Source organism: Bemisia tabaci, chromosome 2 (assembly GCF_918797505.1).
Source record: "Bemisia tabaci chromosome 2, PGI_BMITA_v3".
Classification (NCBI taxonomy): domain Eukaryota; kingdom Metazoa; phylum Arthropoda; class Insecta; order Hemiptera; family Aleyrodidae; genus Bemisia; species Bemisia tabaci.
The window spans coordinates 11,264,983-11,289,674 of record NC_092794.1 but is presented as its reverse complement, the minus strand read 5'-3'; the positions used below and the strand labels follow the sequence as shown (position 1 = coordinate 11,289,674).

The 24,692-nt window shown below is 39.6% G+C and overlaps 1 protein-coding gene across 5 annotated transcripts in view; it reads left to right on the top strand.

The window, feature by feature from the left end:
* IRSp53 (Insulin receptor substrate 53 kDa) overlaps positions 1–24,692 on the top strand; it is a 566,313-nt gene that overhangs the window by 370,393 nt on the left and 171,228 nt on the right. For all 5 annotated transcript variants that reach the window (XM_072296691.1, XM_072296692.1, XM_072296693.1 and 2 more), the window contains one exon: positions 16,408–16,483. In XM_072296691.1, the coding sequence (XP_072152792.1) occupies positions 16,408–16,483 (76 nt within the window). The remainder of the gene's footprint in view (positions 1–16,407; positions 16,484–24,692) is intronic.

The following is a 24,692-nucleotide window of genomic DNA, read 5'->3' as shown; positions in this document are numbered from 1 at the left end:
ATTCATGCATTAAACACTGATTTCATGATTTTGACAGTATCTTAGTGAGGGTTCTTGTTCATAAAGTTCAGCAGCGATGCCTGATATCAGATCCAATGAACTCTCAACGAGATTGTAGCAGGGCAGTAAATTGAATAAGAATAAATTTTCCTCACCTTCAAGTCAACGATGCTCGAATTTTTTGCTACGGGCGTTAATTCAAGCTCATTTGTCGACCTTTAGAAACTCGAGGACTTTCAATAGGAGGGCGGGAAGTTCCTTTCAAGAGCAGCGAGTTCCAATTTTTAATCCTTACGAGCATTTACATTCAGGGTTGCCAGGATTATTAATTCAACTTCTTGGTGAATTTAGAGCGTTAAATCGATTTACCCCGGATTAATTCCAAATTGAATCAAAACGGATTTTCAACTGAATATTTTTTCATGTAAAATTACAACAGTTCCGAAAAGCATCCCTCTAAATAGTTCTGTTTTGTGACCTAAAATGTATTGGTAGCGGCAGTCAGGTTAAAGTTTTGGGTAACTCCCGGGAATTCAAATTGTGCAGGTAGTTTCGTCCTTTCAAAGAGCCTATCCTTTCCACCCCTGCTGCTAACAACACAGTTAATAAATGAAGTATATCAAAGATGAAGGAAATTCCAACATCGAATTCTAATTGATCAAACTGCTATTCTATTTGAAACATCTGGACCTCTTCGCATTCCTCTTTGGAACATCTGGAATTCCTTTCGAAATGAAGGAAATCCTTGCCGAAAATAATCAATTGAAATTTATTCTGATTTGCGCAAGGAAATTTGTTTTCCTATTGATAGCTACTTTATTTTCAAGTTTACGTTTGTACAAAGGATAACTTTTTACTACTTCTCTCATCTGGAATTCCTATCGAAACGAAGGAAATCCTTGCCGAAAATAATCAATCGAAATTTATTTTGATTTGCGTAAGGAAATTTTTTTTCCTATTGATAGCTACTTTATTTTCAAGTTTATGTTTGTACAAAGGACAACTTTTTACTACTTCTCTCCTATTATTTAACTCCCCTCATGACCATTTTTCAAAAAAGCTTTTGAATGAAAGCTTGAATAGCGCCTAGTCTTCTCATATTGGACTTCATCCGTCATTCCTCAGCCACATTGCTTCACATTGGTCATTGAAGCAGGGGGGAAAAAAATGATTCCATCCTCCCAACAGCTGATTAGTTTAAAATGACACTCTGTAGCTGGTTTATTTTACTTTTTTCCTTTTCTATTTTTCGTTGAAATGCACAAATCAGGCAAGCAATTTTGTGAGATGTGGCAGCCATCGAACGTAAAAGCGGCTGGGCGGCTTAAACGACCTAACGGTCGGAAACAAAAGGAGATTTAATTGAAAAAATAAATTAAAGGCGACGGCTTTGAAAAGAAAGAAGAATGGAAGTAAAAGGAAACAATCCAAAGGAACAGGAACGAAGACCGAGGAAAAATAAGACAGCGCCGCATTTACTCGGAGTATGCAAACTGTTGAACAAAGGAGTGAAGCTTGATACCGTGACGGTGCGAGATGGGCTCAGCTGTCGCGCTGAATCTCGACTTTTCGCGCATTTTCCGAGATCGTTGATAAGGCAGACTTAATCGGCTTTGCCATCTATCTTTGTGGAGGTAAGGAAGAATTCAGTTTGTTTAATAGGGAAATTTCTCTTGACAACCGGTGCACTGAGAAAAACTATCCGGTCATATGAATCGTATTACGGTTTTTCATTTCCGCCATTCGCACGGATTTATCCAGAATCAGCTTAATTGCATTTTATGTTGCCTGATTTTACTCAATTTTTCTTTTTTTTCGAGCAAACTAAACACAGTAACTCCTTCTGTTAATTTTACTTTAATTACAAAGCAAAATCAGCGAACATTGTAATGCAATGTCTGAAGGTAGTAGCACTGAATATATTGGAATTTGGAGTGTAGCCGAGTGCTAGAAATAATGTAAAATGTCTTTAAAAAACTTACATTTTATTAACAAACTTAGGCCGAAGCTTTTTGAAGCAAACCCTTCATCGTCAGGGTCACAAAATCGATATCACAAAGGCCACAATTTAAATTTCAAACAAGGTAACAGATTTCATTGATGGTAACAATTGATAACCAGCTATTAGATGATTATAGTTTGTTAATAAAATGTAAGTTTTTTAAAGAAATTTTACATTATTTCTAGCACTCGGCTACACTCCAAATTCCAATAATAACAAAGGATGCATTCACAACACTTTAAGTCAGAATATCACTCGATTTTCTGTTGACAAAATATAACATGAAAGAAATGAAGTCAACGCCTCATCCAGTCAGGCTGATCGTGGTCAAGCGACCGCTCTCTTGGCTCTGGTGACCTTACATTTGCTTTATACAACTGAATCAGTGGCGAGCAAGTTGGTAATACTAATAATACACCATTTCAATCCGTTCAATGTATCGATTGTAGGTTCCATAGGTTTAAATGGCAGATCAATCGATGTATCGCAGACTACGCCGTGCCACTGAAAAGAGCTAAGAGTTGGAAGTCTTGAAGACATAAACGTGAAGACAGCCGAGGAAGAGTTACTTAAGAGAGCGTCCTTACGCCACTCCTCAGGGAGGAAAAGTCGAAGGAGTAGACGGATTCAATATAGGTGTGGGGTTGAAAAATGGGTGTCGAGTGATGACCGTCGGGATATTAGACTGAGAGGGTGGAATTCAATTTCACTCTCAACAGCTTCACCTTCGCCGGCGACTCGCCATGAAGACGCAGCGCAGCGTAGACAAATCTTATCTTTAGTTGAAGCAGATCGTAGTACACTGGAAAAAAAACACATTGGATCTAGAGTCCAGACTCTTGAAAACATTGACAAGAAAAAATACTCTTGATTCAATCGGATTTTTGCTTGAATCAAAACGAAATCCGCTTAAATTAAGAGGCTTGGTTCTTGATTTAAGCTAGATTCTGATTGAATCAAGAGTATTTGTCGATATTTTTAAGAGTCTGGACTCTAGATCCAATGTGTTTTTTTTCCAGTGTAGGTTTGGATTGAGTTAAACCAAAAAGAACCACGCAGAGAGAAAAGTCAAGACACAAGTTTGGTTGATACGGGAAGTAAAACACAAAATACACAGAACCTTCGGTTGACTCCGGGGTTTCCCAGTCTCTCAATTGGTTTCTGCGCTGAATTCATTGCGAACTTTACCAGAAGTAACACAAAATTTCGGTTGGTTTATTTATCACTCCCGATAATAACCAAAAGTAACGCAAGAATAAAAATATTTTTCTCAGTACAAGCTGAAATGGAGGTTTGAAGTTTTATTCATCCATAAGACTCAAAGTTGGAGTTTTAAGTTTAATGCCTTTATTCATATTTTAGGATTTTTTGTGAAACTTTGATACGTTCATCGTGTTTGACGTAAAGTCTTGAAGACGGCACATATCGAAAGAGGTACTCTCGAACCATGGACCTCGGTTTGCAACATTGGAGACTTCCTGCCATACTTTATTTTTTTAATGGCTACCTACTCAACGTTAACACTCAAAAAGTTTTGTGATTTTTCTGCTCTTTGCGTAGAAAATCATGAGATAATTTCTCGTGCGAGTACGCAATTTGACTAAGTTTAAAAAAAAGAACCAATGTCGGTCGCATTGGGTGGGGGGGAGGGTAGGTAGAAGTAGTTTCGAATCCTACTAGTGCTACATTTTTTTCTGGTCAAAAAATATAAAAGTCGAGGGAAATTATGTTTACCGTGAAAGCAGTCGTTAAACTTTTTTTTTTTTTTTTAACATTGAGTCTTATGGAGGAACACAACTTAAAAACCTCCTTTCCTCGGTTCAAATTTAATGCAACTTACTACGTTTCTGGTGTACTCTGTCCACCCCTTACCCTGCCCAGCGAACCATTTGCTAAATCTGCCGTGATAGCGAAGAAAGCAATAAGTGGATTCCTGTGTGAGCCATGATTAGCGCATGATTTTATGTGTCTCGAGGTCCATCCCAGCATGTACTTACCGCTCTCCTCGCTATTACGGCAGAATTGTAAGAGCCTTTTACATTCTCTCGAATCTGAGATAAATTGGCTTCATAGCCCCTCTGTTCATGAAAATATATTTTTCTCGTGCTGCGTGGATGCAAAGACGCCACGCAGGGATGTAATAAGCATTGAAACAAAGAAAAACGGAATACAGATTTCCCTCCGAGCTGCTGCGGTTGACCTCAAGGTCACCCCTTTCCTCCGGGGTTGTCTCCCACCCTCAAACAAATACGCGCCGACCAGGGACAACCACAGGAAATCTAATAATTTAAAGTGCTCCTACTATCCCTATAATGCGGGGACATTAGGTGAAGCTGGCTCGGTTTTGTGCATTCATGCCAAGTGAGTCTGCAAAAGTCTGTGGAATGTATACTGATGAAGGCTTATTTTAAAAATGACAAGAATTTAGTGGTTTTGTTTTTGTTTTTTGTATAATGTAGCATTTCCTATAAGCGACGTAAAACAGGCTATTTTTTCCGGATCTGACTATAAGTGGATGAAACATTACCTCCGCGGAGAAAGTAGTTCCTATAATAGAATAATTTATTATATATTTCCAACAGCTAGTGTAGCTAAAATAGAATAATTTATTATTTTCCAACAGCTAGTGAATGGTTAGTCGACGACCAGAGTTCTCCTTCATCCGGGTGGTTATGCAATTTTAGCTACACCGAGGTTAAAATAGTCGTATCAAACGTTTCGGTCGTTGTGCGCCACGTTTGGGGAAAACATATTCAATTTTCGGATACTAAAGATGCGAAATTATTAATTTTCACCGGAACATACAGGCATTCTGCCTCAAAAAATAGGCTGATCATCCAAGCTTTCAATGATTTTTATCCGGTTATATCTTTTTGATTTGTCGCAGGCTATTTTTCGAAAACTGCTACTTTGGACAAAATTGAACATTCTTGGCAGGTATCGGAGTTTTTGTGAAATACGATTCATGACGTATTTTTGTGTTATACTTTAGTTACTGTTGCTTGATATTTGTCATTTGTCTTATTATTTTACTTGTGAATTATTACATCCAGAAACATCGCATACTAATACGGATGACGTACATATGTGGATTTTCAATGATGATAGTTACTCATTCCTTTCATCTAGTTAAAATTAGACCATGGCCCCATTCTAAGGTTGCTTAACATCTAATCAGTACACGGATCAGTGCCTAATACGCAATTTGCGTGTATAATACTCGTGTATGAACGCACTCTAGGCCGCACTGGAAAAAAGAAACACATTGGATCTAGAGTCAAGACTCTTAAAAACATCGACAAGAAAAAATACTCTTGATTCAATCAGATTTAAGCTTAAATCAAGAACCAAACCTCTTAATTTGAGCGGATTTCCTTTTGATTTAAGCTTAAATTTGATTGAATCAAAAGTCCTTTTTCTTGTCAATGTCTCCAAGAGTCAGGACTCTCGATCCAATGTGTTTTTTTTTTCCAGTGCGTTTAAAATTTTCATCCTATGTCAGTGTCAGAATTCGTCTGGCTTCGATTATAGTCAAGGTCTATCATATGTCCTACAGATAATACAATTGTCTAGGTAACGATTTTCTTAATTCTATAATTCCACCGTTTCTAAAATTGTATATTGCATGAAAACGGAAGCGTGTTTGGTTTGGAATCCTACATCTGGTGGTTTTTCTTTCCTTCGCTCTTGATCAATCGTATCTCTCGCTGGAAATTCCAACATTTTTATGGTGCGTTAAAATGAAAAAAAGAAGGAACTTGGGTTCAAAATGCTGCAAAAATGCGTAGACATGTTCCAACAACGACACCAGTGAGAATAGTTGTCCCTCTTGAAATACTAAGTCTGGAAAAATGGCTGTGAATACATATAATTCTGACTTGGCTCCCGTAATTCAAAGGGTGGTGAACAGTATGTGCCTAGTGCACCCCAATTTTGGTTTGCTGCAATCGAGGGATCCCGAATGATGCGGGGGTGGAAGGCTTTCTATTTTATCCCTTTCATTTCCTCCCGTCGAATTTATTCATTACAGTCGGCATCTCTTCCGAATCGTAGCCAACCTCTCTGCCTGCCAGTTTGTTTTCTGAAATTTTATCATTTTTAGTCAGCAAACGCGTCTTGGAGTATGCTTACTTATTGAAACGATTTTCTTGAACGCCTCAGGACTCCTGTCTCGGTGTCTCGCTCAAAGCGCGTTTGGTCCTCGATAGATAGCGCAAAGATACTGCGGTCGTACTTTAACCCTGTCCCGACAAACTCAGGTCTCAGAGGACTCCTACACGGAAAAAATTAAAATAACGATTTAACAATTCAATTGCTAAAAAAAGTGACTGTAATGTTTCAACGTAGATTTTACAACAAAAGAACGCTTCTTTAATCACTGTTGTAAGATAATTTAACCACGGGGGTGTAGAGTAGCATATTTTTTGTTGTAAAATCTACATTGAAACATTGCAGTCGATTTTTTTTAGCAATTTAATTGTTAAATCAGCAATTTATTTTTCCCGTGTACAGTTTGTCAAATGAAGTAAATTTAGGTATGAATTTGTGAAAGTTTCTGAGTTAGAATCGGTGAAAACTATCAAACCAGGGATCTCAATCGCAGAGTTTGAAAATTATCGCTCATATTTTACTTCCTATAGAAAATAATGATTCTTAGTTTTGTGTACAATTTTCAGGGAAAGTAACAAATAAAGCCGATTGCTTTCAGCCGATTTTCTCTTTAATAATATGTAAACTCAGGTCATGCTTTAAAAAACAGTGTGCAAATGAATGTTTGATCTCATGAAAAAATCAGGCAACTAATTTTGAACAAAAATTGCACGGGTGTATTCTTGTGAAAAATTTAATTATTTGCGTCAATTATGCAACTTTTGGATGGAGTCACGCTCCTGCGGGCGGGAAACGACGTATTCTGCAACAAGGAACTACAATTTCTGACGCTTTTAAAAACAGCACGCACCGCAATGATCCCTTAATGCAGATAGATGCTTTCATGAATAAGCATGGGTAAGGTAGTTCCCGATCGCAAAATGCAATCCAATTTCGCTTTGAATGAAAATGCACTCCGGATCACCGCGAGATACTGAACAGTGCACGCTCGCACGCGAGGCGTGAATGATCGATTATCGATATTTCTCCATCAGAAGCTATGGGTAGAGAATCGATTTTTAAGGTGTTAGTTGCGAAGACTTTGTTTATCGATCTTTTTCCATACGTTTAAATGGCAGATAAATCGATTTATTTCAAAGCACCATACGCTACCGAGTACAGAAAAGAAGACTTTTCATCTCACGCCGCAGACTGGCAGATCATTATGTTTCGCCCGAGTTCATAAAATAACAATTAACAGGGCAGAAGCTTCCAATTAATCAAAATTGCGTCAACGCTGAGCCCGCGGGTAAACTCGGGAGGAATGCAAATGAGCAAATCGCCCGGATACGTTTAACGGTTCCGGAGGGTCCCGCGCTGAGTTTCAGGAAGAACAGCGTATGAACCCTTGGACATTGCCAAGTTTCATCTGATAAAGTACGAATTTCATAGGAAACCATTGAGTTTATCAACTATTTATTTTCTACAATTTTAACTATCGTGTGTCACATTGTTACGGATAAATATTTGTTAATTTTTCGAAACAATCCTTGTTTATCGGTTATGGCATTTTTTGTATTTTCATCGGCGTTTTTCTTCAGCGAGGCAGAACGGTTCTTTCACCGCGCCGCGTCAATCCTTAGCTATTAGTAAATGCAGATCAATGGCTAAATTTCGAAACCGCTTATCTCCATTGCGGTGTTTCAAAATTTCCGCTTGTATTTTATTTTATCGGAAAGTAAATTGTACCGTGGCAGCTCAATGAAGCCTCCCCGAAGTAACGTCGAGCCATGGATCGTATTGGTTCGATGTATCGTAGAACATAACATCGAACACAAATTTTAGGATATAAGTTAGAAAGCCTAAAAAAGAGAAAATTCCTAACAATTTTTCTTTTCATGTCCATGCGGTACTCACAAGAATCAAAAATATATCACGAAAAACCCGGTCCTACATATTTCTTGATCGTCTTTTGAGTCCATGTTTACATGTTGAGCTAATCGATATCGATATAATCTCACCTGTTCTACGTATCGAATACGATCCATTCCCCCAAAGTGCAGCTGAAATTCAAGGTGAATGGAGCGTTGGAGACCTCCGGATTACATTATCCTTACGCGAGTAACCCCAAGGAAAAGCGCTTAATTATTTTTCAAAAAGCGAACACCCCCCTCCCCCCCTCCACGCCCAGGGGGAAGATTTTCGTTTAACTCGGCTCAATCAATCAGCACCGCTCTGTTTTTCCACCCTTCATCCGTTCCCGTCTCTCGCCGAAGAACCGCCGTACCAAGGAAAAACGCCGTATGAACCTTCAGGTGTTGCCAAATTTCCTTTGGTAAATCACGATTTTCAAGGATAATTTGTAAATATTTTCCTTCCAATTTTTTTCGATAATTTTGTTCGCAACTTCACCTGAAAATCCTGAAAATTTCAAGGGAAAATATTCATAGCTTTTTTCCAAAATAAGCATTTTATCGATGGAAATTTGGTAACACTCGAATGTTCGTATGGCGTTTCTCCTTAGCACGGCAGACCCTTCAAGGTGGGTAGTCGTGATTTGACGCGCTGGAATTAGCGAAAGAAGTCGTCCATCGCCCACGACAGATGACTGGTGGCTCGTGATTTATTTACTCTTAGTCTTCTCACCCTCTGTGGCGCCCGTTTTTTTTCGGGTATCATTTCCTTTCCTGTTTTCAGCACTTTGTATCCTCTTTAAGTTAAATCAAAGACAAATACAGATACCTTAAAACGATGCTGTTGATGGAAGGGCGCCCCGCTTTAGTTGACGACGCCCGAAGGATAAATTTTGGACCGTAAAATTATACTTTTTGTGTCCACGAGTTATGATCTCAAGGGGGGGGGGGCGCACCCCCCTGTACCCCCTTCCCGTTTGCCCGAGGCAAAGGAGGATAAAAAAGGAAGGAATGTAGGATAGATGAAGGAAAGACGCTTACATTTGGTAATTATTCCTAACGAAACTGACTCAAACTGCACATTATTAGATGCTTCAAAAATTCAAACACTCTCCGAGAGAGGTCTGAATCTGCCTATGCTGAAAGCTCCCGAAAATACCTCACAATATCTTTTCCCCGTCTAACACATGCGTGAAACTTACGAATTACGCAAATTGTGTGTAAAGAAGTGGATTGTAATCCACAAAGTACGCATCGCTCTAAGAGGGGTGGGGGCTGAGAAGAGCGTCACGCCAATCTCATTTTTACGCGTTAAATGGTAGAGTTTTACTTGTAAAAGCGGTGCGAGTTGAAGAGAATGGAGCTAAGAAAATCCGAAAATATGCGTTATTTTTTACACGAACGGTCACTTACTGGCACGCTCAACGTGATTTTCGCGCAATTCAAGTCCCAGTTCACCGCATTTTTCGGATGCAATGTAGACTCATTTAATGCAGGTATGTTTGAGTTTATACCCAAGTTTGGCGAGTCAAAGGGTGTGAACCATTTTTATCACAACGTGGCACGTATGTTCTTTCTTTTCTATTTCCGGACTTTCGTCACTTCGAGGAAATCATTGCGCCTCCCTCCCGCGACGACTTTTTCCTGTCTCTGATTTATTTCAATCAACGTCAGGAGAAAGTGAAATAATATTTGCTGTGTTCCCCTCCTTCGAAGCTTCAAATTTACCAAGGGTCCTGAAAGCTCATTCAGTGAAGCAAAGGAAACTCTTTCTCCGACTCTTACGGAGGAACCCGAATCAAATTTTGACGTTAAAAACCGAAAGTATTACGGATTGGACGAATTGTAACTGGTCTGCGTTTCAAGATCCGGAACCACTATTTCTTGCTCATCCTTAAAAGCACCAAATTGTATAGGGAATCTAATGACACCCATATTCTTTTAAAGTAAAGCCAGGAATAGTGTTTTTATTATTTTTATTTTAAAATAGACTACATTTTGCAAGAATGAACTACATACATAGTTCGCTTTCACAACAATGTCCGTGCCATAGGTTACCCATTGTAGATAAGTGATTTTATGGTCGAGCCAGAAATCGTAATTTATCATTGTGAAATGCAGCCGTAACGTAAATTTGATTCCATTTTGCAATAAGGAACTACTATTTCTAAGTCATCCATAAAAGCACCTATCTGCGTAAAAAAGTAATGCGAGGGTAAGGAACATACCGCTTAACGGACAATTTTGGTGAAAAATAGTCAGCGACTTTGCCGCATTCCAAACTATAAATACGCAAACTGATGTCTTTGGTTTTTTTCCAATTTCGCACAAGCGAACTGAAATGATGCTGTAATTTATGAAAAAAGTTACAAACCTAATCTCAAATTTACAAAATATGCCGAATTTGTTCCTAGTCCTGTGAAATCGTCAGTCCGCAGCCAAGCGATACTTTCCCTCAGCCGTCGAATGGCACATACGTTGTTTCCAAAATGAACCAGAAATGAGGGGCTTGGAAGACAAGGCGTATACGTGCAGGTTTTTTCAAAAATATTGAGACATTCATGAACTCAACTAAAACTAGTTTGAAAGTATATTCTGTGAAACATTCACAACTGAAATCCAACTTTAAAGTAAAGTATATTCGGTGAAACACTCACAACTGAAATCCAACTTTAAAGTATCTAAAAGTGAGTTTAAACACCCTTCTGCCCCAAGGCTCCAAGTATTTTGAAATTTCGAACACGTATTTTTTGAAATAAAAAAAAAAAAACTGCACTTTTGCGCCGTGTCCCATGACCCCCTAAAATAATAGTTCCATATCGCAAAATGAAGTCCAATTTTGAACGATCAGATCCATTCTCATCTAGCGAGAAGTGGAAAGCTGAAAAATTATTGATATAATTTTTCCGCGCGAGGGTCGCAGGAGGATTGGTGTTTTTATTTGCGGCTCGAGGACGTTTAATCGAATCCCTGTCGGATTTAAAGCTCCGGTAAACTAAAAACTAGATTTAATTAAAAGCTCCCTGTATTCCTAGTCCCCCGAGTGCTCTTGGCCGTCCCTCGGGACCCCTCTCACACTGTCCCGGCAGTGGCGAAGCGTCAATGATCCGTTATCGATAGTTCCCCATTTGAAGCTGTGGTAAAGAATCGATCTTGAAGGTGTTCGTTGCGGACAGCCTGTTTATCGATCCTTTTCCATGGGTTTAAATGGCAGATCAGTCGATATATCGCATAGAAGGACACGCCTCTGACTGCCGGTCGAAAGTGAATGGAATTCAACTGAAACGAGCCTTTTTTACGCAGCAGGTGCAATAGCTCCGTGGTTTAACTCGAGTAATATAATTTCGTTATTTTCTCGCGTTTTTTCCGTTTGTTTTCCAGGTTTTCATTTAATTTGACCCGCTGCGTTGCCAGTTAGTCCCGACTGATTTTCCAAATGAGGTGCTTGGTGGACAAGACGCATGAGTGCAGTTTCTGCTATTTCTAGAGACACGTGTCTGAAGTTTCGAAATTACGTGAGTCCTTGTAGCGGAAAGAAAGTTCAAACTGACTTTTTGATGCCTAAAAATTTTAATTCGGGAGCAAACTCACAGAATAGTACTGATCTTAATATCATTAAAACTAGTTATACTTGAAATAGTGCATACCTCAATTTTTTCAAAAACTGCAGCACTTGTGCGCCTTCTCCTCCAAGCCCCGCAAATATTCTGATAACTTAAAATTACGTCTTGCATCAGAGCTACCTATTTTTCGATAGAGCTATTTATCTCGAGTTTTGCAGAAAATTTTGTCGCTGAACTTGTTCATTTTATAACCAGTATACGGGGTGTAAATTTTATCCCGGAATAGAACATAACCTGTCGGTCTCAATACGTCGTTCTCGTGACATAAGGGCGTATCTCGATTTCAAGATGAGCTCCGGAAAGCATATAGTTAAGCGGAAAACAGGGCTCAAGTTGAATTAGAGATACGCCCTTAGGTCGAGTAGGGATGAATATTTTGCGGCACCCGTGTAGCGTAACATTAGTTATTCTATCTTGTATTTGCGGCAAATTTTCAAATATCATTGTGCGGAGGATTCAAATAAAATGAAATTGTGTCCTTAATCATTCTGATTCTCTGTCAATGCGGAATGTGCACAGCTCGGTCCACTTATTGAAGGGGGCACTCTGGCAACCGCGCGAGTGGTCTCTCGTTAAAGTTCCGTGGAAACACACCCAAGCCATAAGAGGTTATGCTCTCAGAAGAGCACTCAACCCGACGACCGGATAAAACTTCGGCAAGAGTCGCGCAGATTTGTATGAACTAAATATTTGCCAAAAGACCCTACTCACTGTTGCCGAACCGCTGAGTTTAAAATAGATGAACCACTGGACGGGGTCAGAACTTACAAATGTCGACAGCGCGAAATTGTTTCCCCATCAAAATTTTAAGTAGTAATAGTGGTAGTCTTTTTCGAAATTCCAAAATAAAAATGGTGCCCAGGACCTGAAAAAAACGGGAAATGCCTGGATTCACTAGATCAACCAATCGCCGAGAAAAACCGGAAATTCATCAAGGAATCGGTCTCACAAACCGAGAATTGACTCTCTTCTCGGCTTGGAACTTTCTTATTCATGACTCAGTCCCACAAATCCTGTAAGTAGGTGGCAGCCGGTTTTGATAGGGGGGGGGGGGGCTGAGGAAACTGGGCAGAGAGGGAAATTAACATTTTCCAAGGAAAGGAAACTTTGTTTCCTACTCAAAGTTCAATTATTCGTTGAATTCGTTCAATTAAGCGTTAAATTCCTTCAATTAATTATTGCATCAACGAAGCAATGTTCATCGAACTTACTTGGCATGCGACACGATAAATTTCTCCGTGGTCATCGAAATCATAACCTCACGGTTGAATTTCAAACCAAGGTTGTGACTAGTTGCTGGTGGAGGTAACAAAATGATGTCCTGCATTTTAAGGTTCGTAATTTGTATCGAAGTTTTCAATTTTAAAAAATATTTTGTCCAACATGACAACTGTGTAGGAGGTAGGCTTAATCCCTTTCGAGAGTTCCAAAGTCGCGTATCCATCCCTTTGACCTTCTGAAAATATTTACCCTCTCATAACTCATTAATCATATTTTAAAGAAAAAGGTAACTTTCATCGTGTGTTTTTTTACTTTCTCCCTCTCCTTTTTTAAAATTGTAATGCACTACAGTATTGCTGGATACTGGACACGTTATGACTCTTTCATTACATTGCGTGGAAAAGCTATTGGAGGTAACATTGTGATGCTCCGAAGCATAATTCCCCTCGATAATGCTCTCTTTAAGACGTATAACCAGTTTACACCGATAAATGTGTAAGGTCTTGTACTGGCACTGAATGGGGTACATATGTTGCTAAAGATGGTGGTACCTAAAAATTTCGTAAAACCTTAAACTATAGAATTACTGGATAATATGTTTGCATTCTATTCCAATGGATGGTCGTTAATATTGATCAATAATTTAATCATGTTCAACTGGTCGTGTAAACGAAGATTTATTTTTGCATCCCCTAACAGATTCTTATAATCTACAACCTTCATCTACTCCAGGAAGACAAACATTTGGTGTAAGAGGTACCACGAAGCGCAACTGCTGAAATAGTTGATCGTAATGCTAAGAAGGCAGAGACAGCTTCTCTTGCGGGAAAGTATAAGCTTTGGGGGATCAAAAACCACCCAGGGGGGCTATCTCTTAGCTTCAAAGTGACGGGGAGCATTTTCGAGTGATATTCCACTCATCTCGTAGCGCAAAGAGCTATTTGTGAAAACTTTTCAGTCACTTTTCAAGAGGCGCAGGCCCCGAGTAAAAACAGTAGCAGCTGAAAATCCGTTCTCGCGAAAAGTTATTTCAGCTCAATTTTCTAAGTTTCTATCGCATCACGAGATAAAATTGCGATTCATAGAAAAAAGAAACTAAGATTAAACGGGGAGCCTTTATTTGTAACAGGCGCCGAGGAGATAGAGCCAGCGCCAGAGCGGGCCAATCTTCTCACCGCGATAGCGGGGTTTTTGTTTCAATCCATTCAGAAGATTTATCGAGGTTGAGTTTTGTCGAAAACCCATTTGGAGTCTTGTCGATCGAAAATTCGATCGAAGTTGAACACAAGTCTCTATGCAGGTGATTATTTTCAGAACCGTGTTGCTGCATTTTGCGAGCACGGGTTTCCACGACTTCTGTCAAATGTCTTCGCACGTGAAAACTATGGGAAAGTTGAAACTACATCTTCAAAATCAAATAATAGAATCTCACCCATGTTCTCCAAAGTAAACAAGTAACACTTCCACCTTGAAATACGCTTCACTAGAAAAAAAAGTCGCTTGAATTTAGAGTCTAGACTCTTAAAAACATTGACAAGAAAAAATACTCTTGATTCAATCGGACGTTTTGCTTGAATCCGCCTAAATCAAGAGGCTCGGCTCTTCGATCCAAGGAAAAAGCGGATCGAATCAAGAGTATTTTTTCCTGTCAATATTATTAAGAGGCTGGACTCTAGATCCAAGCGGCTTGTTTTTCCAGTGTTTATTTTAACGAACACTAGTAGAAATGAGAGGAAATAGCGATTTGACAGGCTCTGTACTTCACTGCCATCATTTTCCCGCCCTTCCAGCGCTCTCAAAATTCCGTAGAGCCCTTTGACTTTCTAAAAGCCATTATGGCTCCAAAAATACGCTATATCCCACCATGAAATCTATTTATCTGGCACTTTCAGAATATTATACAAAAACACACATGGTTTAGTGACCCATTCCGCCCAAAAAGACGAACATGCGGATCTTCCGTGTACTTTAAATTGTTTGATGCGGATACTGTTGCAGGCGCTGAAGAATTCTGCGGATAATTCGGCAAAATTTGCGCTTCCTTCCTGCGGATCTTTCGGCTCTCTTCATGCGCATCTTCCGGGATATTTGATCGGGAGCGGGGAGGGAGGCCCGCGAGTCGGTATTATTCACACAATTATTCCAGGAGAGCCGACTCTCAAAGCCGCATCCCCTGCGGGAGGGATTCCACCCCCCTTCCTACCCTCCCTCTTCCCCCTCCCATTTTCCCTCCGACGACCGCAAACGCGAGGGAAAAAGTGCATATTTTCAACAAAGCGAGTCGAAACTTGCGGAAGTTTCAACTGCAATCCTGAATACGGTTCGTATGGTCAGAGGAGGTGGTGGGGGGAGGGGGTGGGGGTGGGAGTTGAAACTTCTCGCGAGTCAAATGAAGTCGGAGTTTATCGAAAAAAATAAGAAGTTACGCCCGGGAATTATTTTAAACTGTTGACTGCGGTGCGCGCTGATCGGCGTGGGAGGGGCGCGCTTTTGTTGCGAAGTTCGCTGCCCGGAACGAGGTAATTGTGCTGAGCGTTTGAGTCGGCTATTTAGGTGTTTGAGCGAGCGGAATAATGAAAGTTGGGTTGTTAATTCCTTCCGTCAAGTGGTTTTCTTTTCGCGCCGGAGGAACTTGCCTCTCGCGTGCTTGCGGGGATCCGACAGACTACTTTATTTGACCACGAAAATTAAATTTTCTGCACAATATCATTTTTTTAATGCCGTAGGCAGGGAAAACTGGGAAATGTCAGGGAATTTTTAACAGTCAGGAAAACCTGGAAATGTCGGAGAAAAATTGTTGAGTCACCTTTAATCGCTTTCTGAAATGAGCTTGACGTTTCGGAAAACAAGTTGTCTAAAAAATAGTTCAAATTATGCCTATTTTAAACATCTAACATAACTTCAAATGTCAGGGAATTTTACCAAAATGTGTCAGGGAAATTAATTTGTTAAATTCTTTGACAACCTTGCTAAATATGTGCTGACTTCGGTACCCTCTTTTAATTGCGAAAAAAGTCAAATTAATTACAGAAATGAGCCAAGTGTACAATTTGGTTCTTTCCTTCTCATTTTCTGATAGTAAACCCAAATACACAGAAAAGGAACCACGCGTAGTGATGCGGTTTGAGTTTCCCAGAAAATAATATGTTAGCTCCTTGTTCGCTAAAAAAACTTATGGTGAAATGACCTCTATTCGAATGAAAGTATCCGCTTTTAAAAAACGCAAGTCAGCTCGAGATTTGATACGCGTTGCGCCGCGCTATCCCGATGACTAATCCAGCCTGGATGTCGTGTTTTTGTATCTGCTGTTTTTGAAGGCGGATCGTATTCCGTCGAGCACGTCTCTCATTAACATTAGACCATTCGCAGTTTGCCAACCTGTTATCTCGAGTATGAATGTTGAAGTTAATTTTTTTATCACATCTACGGTTTTACTTGATACCTTGAATTTTGCTTTCAATGATGTCACGCACGATTTATCGTATCCGTCTCTCCTTGTTTTTCACCTGTTTCGTTCGCACTAACTTTCCTTAATGATTTGATTTCCGTTCTGTTACAGAATATACTGGAGAAATTTAATCCCAGTGCGCGGCAAATGATCAACGCTGGAAAAGCGTACCTCAAGGCTCTTCATGGTAAGCACCCCATCTACATTTCTTTTCCCCCCTTACACTTTCTTGATTATTTGTTGTTGTTTGATAGACTTGTTGCCATGACCATGACTATAAACTTACACAGGGAGCATAGTAATACACGTTTAGACTGCGAGACACGTTTGGGTTTGCTCACTAAAACTCCGCGGAAATTGCATTAGATGTATCTAAAATGTCAGAAATCAACTCTTTGCAAAAGATTTTTACATTATTTCAATGAGTTTTAATAGAAATGAGCCGAGTAATTAGTGGCGAGGCGTGTATGATCGATATTTTTGATATTTTCCCATTTGAAATTATGGTAAAGAATCGATTATTAAAGTGTTCGTTGCAAACACCCTGTTTACTGATCCTTTTCCATCGGGTTGAATGGTAGATCAATCGATATATCGCAAAGCGCGCCTCGCTACTGCGAGTAACATCAAGATCAAACCGAGAAATAGAGGTTTGAAGTCTTATCCCTCCTAACTAACAACAATATAAAAGCAAGAATAAGTCATAAACTAACAACATCATAGTGAAAGAAAGTTTTTTCACAATCAAAATACGAATTCTAGATTTTGAATTTGAGACAGGAGGAAATGTGTGGCTAGCTCTGAATTAGCCCACAGCTTAAAAGCTTGTTTTTGCCAACATGTGACTTACTTAGTCTCTTTCTGTTTTAATTCAGTCCACACATACCTTTTTCAAATTTTACGTAAGAAGCATTTAGCGCAACAGAAAGTACAGATTTGGGTTGCAAAAAGTTTGAATCAATGGAAGTAGAGAACGCTAATTCTTCCTTGCATGTTGAATTTGGAACACTGGGGAAAAAAACACATTGGATCTAAAGTCCAGACTCTTGAAAATATTCACAAGAAAAAGGACCCCTGATTCAATCAGATTTTTGCTTAAATCAAGAACAAAGCCTCTTAATTTGAGCGGATTTCCTTTTGATTTAAGCTTAAATCTGATTGAATCAAGAGTATTTTTTCTTGTCTATATTTTTAAGAGTCTGGGCTCTAGATCCAATGTCTTTTTTTTCCAGTGAAATGTTTGATGCATCCCTTTTTTTACACATAAATTTTTAATGAGAAAACGTATCCTCAGATGCTTCAAATTTTCATGTACAATTTATCTAGTGGTCCATTGTCCTTATTGTACTCGTGTTCGCTTAAGATAAGTCATGTCACGACAATGGACCACTAGACAAGGTACGAATTTCAGCATTCTGATACATGTTTCTTAACCAAAATTTCACGTAAAACACGATACACACAACGGAAATTATTGAAATCAACTCCTTTTGAAGATATTTAATGATTCTTGATGCGTGAATTCAAACCACCCGCTCATGAAAACTCAATGCTCTACACGTGATTCACATCGCGCGCTAAACGTGTATCATGACAATCTCTGCGATATAAAAATCTGGCAACCTCAATCTTGACGCTTTGGCTCAGCTACAGCAAATTGCTTATAGTTTGAACAACACATGGTGGGAAATGAACATTGCTCGATAGAGAAGATTGCCGAAACCGTTGTAGTGCGCGATTTGACTCACGCAGAGCTTTGAGTTTCTTGTGAGCGGGCAGTTCAAATTCCTCGTAACCAATGTGAAATAAAAACGTTAATACCTTCGTTAGGAGTTGGTTTTAGTAATTTTCATCGCGCGAGTCGTGTTCTACGTGAAATTCTGGTTAAGAAACATGTATCAGAATGCTTAAATTCGTACCTTGTCTAGTGGTCCATTCGTTGTTCCCCACGTGGAATGACGTAACTACATTTGAATGTTGCCAAATTTCTCCTCGAAAATCGCATTTGTACCAAGAGAGTCTTGGGGAACCCCAGCGGAAAACACTGATTTTCCTTCTGATCTCGAGTTAAAATCCGAAAAATTTTGGATAAAAATTAAACAGGTACGTCCTTGTAAAAAATTGAATCGTCCGAGTCAATTTTGCACTCTGTAAAAGAGTTACGTTCCCTTTTGTGGGGAACGACGAATTGAGTCCCAAAACGTTCTTTCGTTCACGTGTCAAAAGTTCACCAAACAACCTCAGACCCTTCTTCAAACGTCAAAAGATGAAAAAGAAGAGAAAAAAAAATGAAGAGAAGGCGAACGCTTTTGTGTCCCGGCGTAGGGGTGCGAGAGGGGCGGGGGAGAAACTCGAGAGGGGTAGTAAATCAAACTCGCGAGGTTCTCGACTTGCGTTCTCCGATTATTCGGTTACTGGAGCCTCTCCCGCCCGGCCGGGGGCTTTCCTGCCCCTCCCCCCCTCGCCCCCCTTCTCGGGGCCCCGTGCAATTTATTACGCATAGCGGACAATTTGTAACCTGACTCCTCACTATCTGTAACGTCTTAATTATATTTTTGCGCCCCTCCCCCTTCACCCGCCCCCGTTGTCAACGCGCCCCGTGTGGAGGGATGGTCTCGCTCTCCGACGCTTCGGATTATGTCCCAGCGTGACGGTGTAGCTGCTCCTTAGCGGTAGGCAATTATCAGCCGTGGAGTGACGCTCTTTTCTTACACTTTATAAATGAGATTGGTAAAGTGAAGTAATTAGAGTCTCGATCCATATCGATGCCATTTTGGACTTTAAGGATTCGTCTCTAAATTTGTCGTTTTCCGGAGGAAATAACCTAACAATGATAATTGAAGCATTTAGGGTCAACATGCAAAAGGCACAAGGATTGACGAAAGTAAGATAGTAGCATTAAGCGCTAGTAAATAAAACCTCTTCAGTCGCATCCATAAACCCACTTAAAATTGGCAAAAATTACACTTTGGGGGTCTAGGGGGATTTTATCCCCCTAAACCTAGTACCTAAATCCTGCCAGTAAATAAAACCTCCTCAGCCGCACCCAAAAAACCACAAGAAATTGGGAAAAATTACGTTTTGGGGGTCTAGGAGGAATATATCCCCAAAATGTACAAGTGAATAGATTTATTCACGGAATGTTATTTATTAAGAATCTTACAATTGCTTCCTTCGCCACATAAACTGTGTCCTTCAACAATGTCTAATCTTACACCAGCCATATGTTAGGATCGAAAAAGAATAAATCTAAAAGGAACCTCTGAATGTGATGAAAAGTAATGATTAAAGAGGCAAATTCCGCCTTCTAAAAAATGTGCGCATAAATTTTTCAGGTCCAATCGCACAAGCCCCATATTTAATCCCGTTATTTAATCTTCAGCTCAGAAAAATGTATCGTGTCGAAAAACTGTTTTCACCCTTTTAAAGTCATTGACTCTTCACTGATTTTGCTCATGATACTTGAAAAACCTTACTTAAATACCCTGTAATCATTCAAGTATATGTATTTAATAACCGTCTTATATCATTATACACTCTTAAGTTAACAGGAAAAAAAATTCTTAGGAGGGAAAGTGATTTATTTTCGTGCTGCAATATTTGCAAGGTGAAAGGTGAAACAGTAATTTTAAGCATGTTGGTACTTTGACGAGGGACGCAATTGAACCGCTACAAATTCTTTCGTTCCAAACGAGTGAGAACGAGAAAGCGAAACTAAGAGCTCCTTCACCTCGACGGTAATGCAATTTTACCTACTTTAGAGTCAAAATAGTTGTATCATGCATCCTGGTCTCCTCGCGGCATTGATCTCGACCAAGTAGGCGCACAACGAAATTGATCAGGGTAAATAAAATTAAGCCACGGATATTTCTGAAAATGAATCAAACATCGTGGCATTTTCAATGACTTAACTTGTTTTCTAAGAATATTGATTTTATACACCATTGAAAAGAATAATTACGTATCAAGTTGATACTACGAGTTGATACTATCAACTCGTTTTGTAAATGTCTACATACTTTCAAAATTGATTGTGACTCGTCCAAAAGTTTTCATTCGATACATATTGGTCCATCCCCTATTCTATGAAAATTATACATTACTTTAGAATTTTACCGCACCATACAGACGTAAATCTAAAAGTTGTTAAAGTTGTTTTTTCAGTACGATTTAAAAAGTAGAAAGGACCCTTCTTTTGAAGGCTCTCTTTTTTTCCCATCGCATGCCGTTTATCTTTTGAAATCTTTAAAAAGTGGACACCGCTTTCACCGTGAGGTTCTCTCCTATTCGTTCATTCAGCCATGTTGGTTCTAGACTTCTCGCAGTTACTTTAAAGCTTCGGAGCTTTTTCTTGCAGGAAAATAAGACACAATTTTCAAATCGTCAGTCGATGTAATTGGTCTGTTGTGGCGGAACCTCCGGACTCAACTACTCGCAAGATCAATAGGTACGCTCAACTTGACGGCAAGTTGCTTCAGTGATGACATATTTCCGTCATTTCTGACGCATTTTCTTGTAAAACGTGATAAATTCAGCTAGAAACTGAGTTTTTGCCATATGTTTACGATCTCAGTTCAGTTTGCTGTTTGTTTCTCTAATCCTCTGCCATCTCAATTCGCTGGAGGATTAGCGTCCTTCCGATAGGAAAAGTTATTTTTACTTTCTCCCTCCCCTTGCAAGTAAAGGAAGTGTTGTTATTTTATTTTATTTTTTTAAAATAAAACTAGACACCCTGAAAAAAGATTAACTTGAAAATGCAAGCAAGACTTTACGAGTAAAAATTGAGTCAAACGTCATCTACCACGGTATCGCATATCAGGGTCTCAAGAGTTTTGCCCTTTTTCCTCTCATCAGTTATTCACGAGGACTGTTGTTCCGCTTCCTCTACGCGTTATGTGAATCGCTGATGAAAACAAGTTCTAAATATTCACGACCTGCAACGTCATCATAAAAAAAGAAATGTTGTGCGCATCGTGTTTTACGTGAAATTTTGGTTAATAAACATGTATCAGAATGCTAAAATTCGTACCTTGTCTAGTGGTTCATTAGGGGTTAATATGCATGGAATAGTCATAAGTGAACTAATAATTCTCGGTCTTTGAATCATACTAAGGTATCTCGTACCATACTAAGGTATATATACCATCACTAAGGTACACGTGCTTTTAAATATCTAAGGTTTTCTGGTCCGCGACGTAAATAGCCCGGTTGCTGATCGTCGTAAATTAAGTAACTAACGAACTATCTATTATAAGTTGCCTTTACTACTATTAGTGGTGTTCCATATGAACCACTAATTGGGTTATAAGCCATAGCTTTTTCTCAGTGCGCACCGAGGGAAGAAACAAGGCAACAGGGGCATGAGCTCGCCTTAACTCTCGAACTTAAATAGATTTCCAGACTAAGAACACTCGACATTTATTAGCTGCCGCTTGGAAGAGGAAAGTCGCGGGTCCGGCCAGCGAACGCTTTTTCAGTCGGGCCAGTGCACCATGGCAGCCGCCAGTGCTGCCAACATTTTCGGCGCCAGGAGAGTCCGGGAAATAATTCAGATTAATTGCTTACGACCATTAACATAAATTAACGGATTACCGACTGCATCAATCCTCGCCGGGAGGTGGGCGAGTGGGCGTCAGTCACGTCGTTGCCGCCCCGCGCTGGACTAGGGGAACAAAAAGAAAAGAAGAAGAAGAAAAAAAAAATTCTTAAAAATTTCTTAAACATTTCTTAAAAATTTCGTCCTTGAACTGGGAAAAAGTGTTAAGGGTTATTCCCAAAAATGTTGGCACTATCTAATTTGTTGGATGATGAAGAAACAACTTAACATCGCTCCGGAACGGTATTGCTTAGTAAACTCTAATCTATTGGGTTACTGCCACAATCAATCGGAAATTTCCTCATCATCCAACTTCCCCTTTTTCCGTGAAACGAAAGAAAAAATGAAGCAATTGTTTTTGGTTTCTTTTATTTTTTTCCAATTTTTTTTTTTTTTTTTCATTTTTGGAACATTTTCATTCTCTCCGACTTCATTCCAGAGTTGCATAATTGACTCGAACATTTCAAATTTTTCTGCAAAATGGTACCTGTGAAATTGTTGTCAAGAATTTTCGTAATTTTCGCACGAGATCTGAAGAATAATCGGTAAAATTTTCAGTTTGAAATGTACAAGATCCTCCTAAGTAAGAGTGCAATATGCGCGGGAAATTTAGCAAAATTGGAATGTAGTATGTTCTTTCGTGGGGGAACGACAAACTGTAGGAATGAGAGGAGGAGGAGAATGTGCAATTCCCAATTTTAGCGTGGAATAATTATGTGTAATTGTTTTTAGCTTTATCCTTCACGTTTTTATTTTTCCATCGATCATGTAGAGATTTTTATCACGGCCGGATTCACCCACTTGCCGCCCATGGGCCGCCTGTATTTTGCCGCCCCCTTCTCATTCGTTTTGAAACATCAATAAAAACCATCAAGTGAACGTGCCGGAGGGGTAGGGGTGCATAAGACGCGTTTATTCGTGTTGGACACATTTTTTGCGGAAGCCCTATGTCAACACTGCCAGCAAAATTTCACGGAACTTAGCGCGAAAGTTAAGTTCCGTAAGCCTATCTCTGCGTGGACAAGGCCCTCCATTTATAAGAAATGAACGAAAAAATTATGAAAGAATAAACATAAATGTGGTTTAATAATTTTAACTTCCGCCGCAGCGCCGCGCTGACCGTAGTGTGTTTTTGCGCAATGCCTGAAGTATTTCTACAGTCTTGTAGGCGCTTTGCGTTTCACGTCGAGCGGTGCTGAACGCACTGTGTTTGACGCAATGCAAAATTACTGTACTCTCAGGAAATGAGAGATTTTTTCGCCTTTTTTAGTTAGTATTTTTTTCCGAATCCGATTTGCTTTATACCTTCACTTAGAAAAATCGCGAAATTTGCCGCCCCCTAAATTTGCCGCCATGGGCCACCCCCTTAATCCGGCCCTGATTCCTATCATCCAATTTTACGAGTTTTAGCGATACAATCAGGCAACAATGTATGAAAGTAAGAAAACAAAGAATCCGTTCTCGCGAAATAAATTACAAAGCAAGAATGCGAAGAATGAATTCAGTTAGTCAGTAAAGCCCTTCGAAAGGGGATGAGCGGGTATTTTTATTGTTCTTTGCGGTGCCCTCCCTGATTAATGGGGGGTCCGGCCTTCGTCGTCGCGTAGGTGAAACAGGTTAAATTTAGGGCCTTCCGAAGATAATTTTGTCGGGGAGGACAAAAAGTCAGGATTTATTTATCTTTACGCACTGAAACCGACGAGTAAATCACCCCCGAAAGTGGTCACTGGGGAGTGAGAATTATTCCGCGGGAGACCTGTCGACCTGTCACAGATATCGGAAAGCAATTCTTGAACAGGAGGGACAGCATTTTTTCTCTCCGCTGTATCGGGTACTTTTGATCGTCATTTGATTCGTATATCCCTTCAAGTTCAAATTATCCCTCCCTACCTTTAAAAATTAAGCTCATCCATATCTAATAACAACATCATTTTACGGGATAAAACTCCACATTGAGATTTTTTTTCTCCTTATTTTTCTCTTTTTTTGAATATAAAAGAAACTTTTATGCAGTAGGCCGGAAACATACTGCCGTGCTAAGGAAAAACGCCGTAAGAGCATTCAGGCGTTGCCATATCTCTTTCAATAAGAAAGGAATTTACTGGGACAATTTTGAATGTTTCTCCTCCAATTTTTCAGATCATTTTGTTCACAATTGAATCTAAAATATCTGAAAATTTCAAGGAAAAATTTACAAGATTTTCACCGAAAATATATGCTTTATTCGAGGAAGTTTGGCAACTCTCGAAGGTTCATACGATTTCTTTCCTCACGGTAGCACAGGCTAGATAGGAGCAAAGCACTAAACAACGTTAAGAGTGCAGCAGGGTGAGAAGAGGAGCGAGCAGAAACCAGTGGCGTGGCGTGAATCGCGATGTATCGATTGTTATGCCATTTAAACCTATGGCAAAGATCGATTATTAAGGCGCTCGCAGCGAGCACTCTGTTCATCGATCCTTTTCCATAGGTTTAAATGGCAGAACAATCGATATATCGCAATTCACGCCACGCCATGGCAGAAACCACTCATGACTCCATGTACTTCAACTTGAGTTGCGGCACTACCACAATTAATTGGAAATACCCATGAAAACATGGACTACATTTTGCAATCAAGAACTATAAATTGCGGCCCGGTTTAAAAAGCAACGTATGTGTCATTAGTTTCCCTATGCACATGAGTGTTTTTTTCAGATGAGTTAGAATTTATAGCTCGAAATTGCAAAATGCAGTCCATATCATCCACGATTTAAGGCAATACCACAATTTTAAGGTGAAACCCCAATTTTTTTTTGTCGTG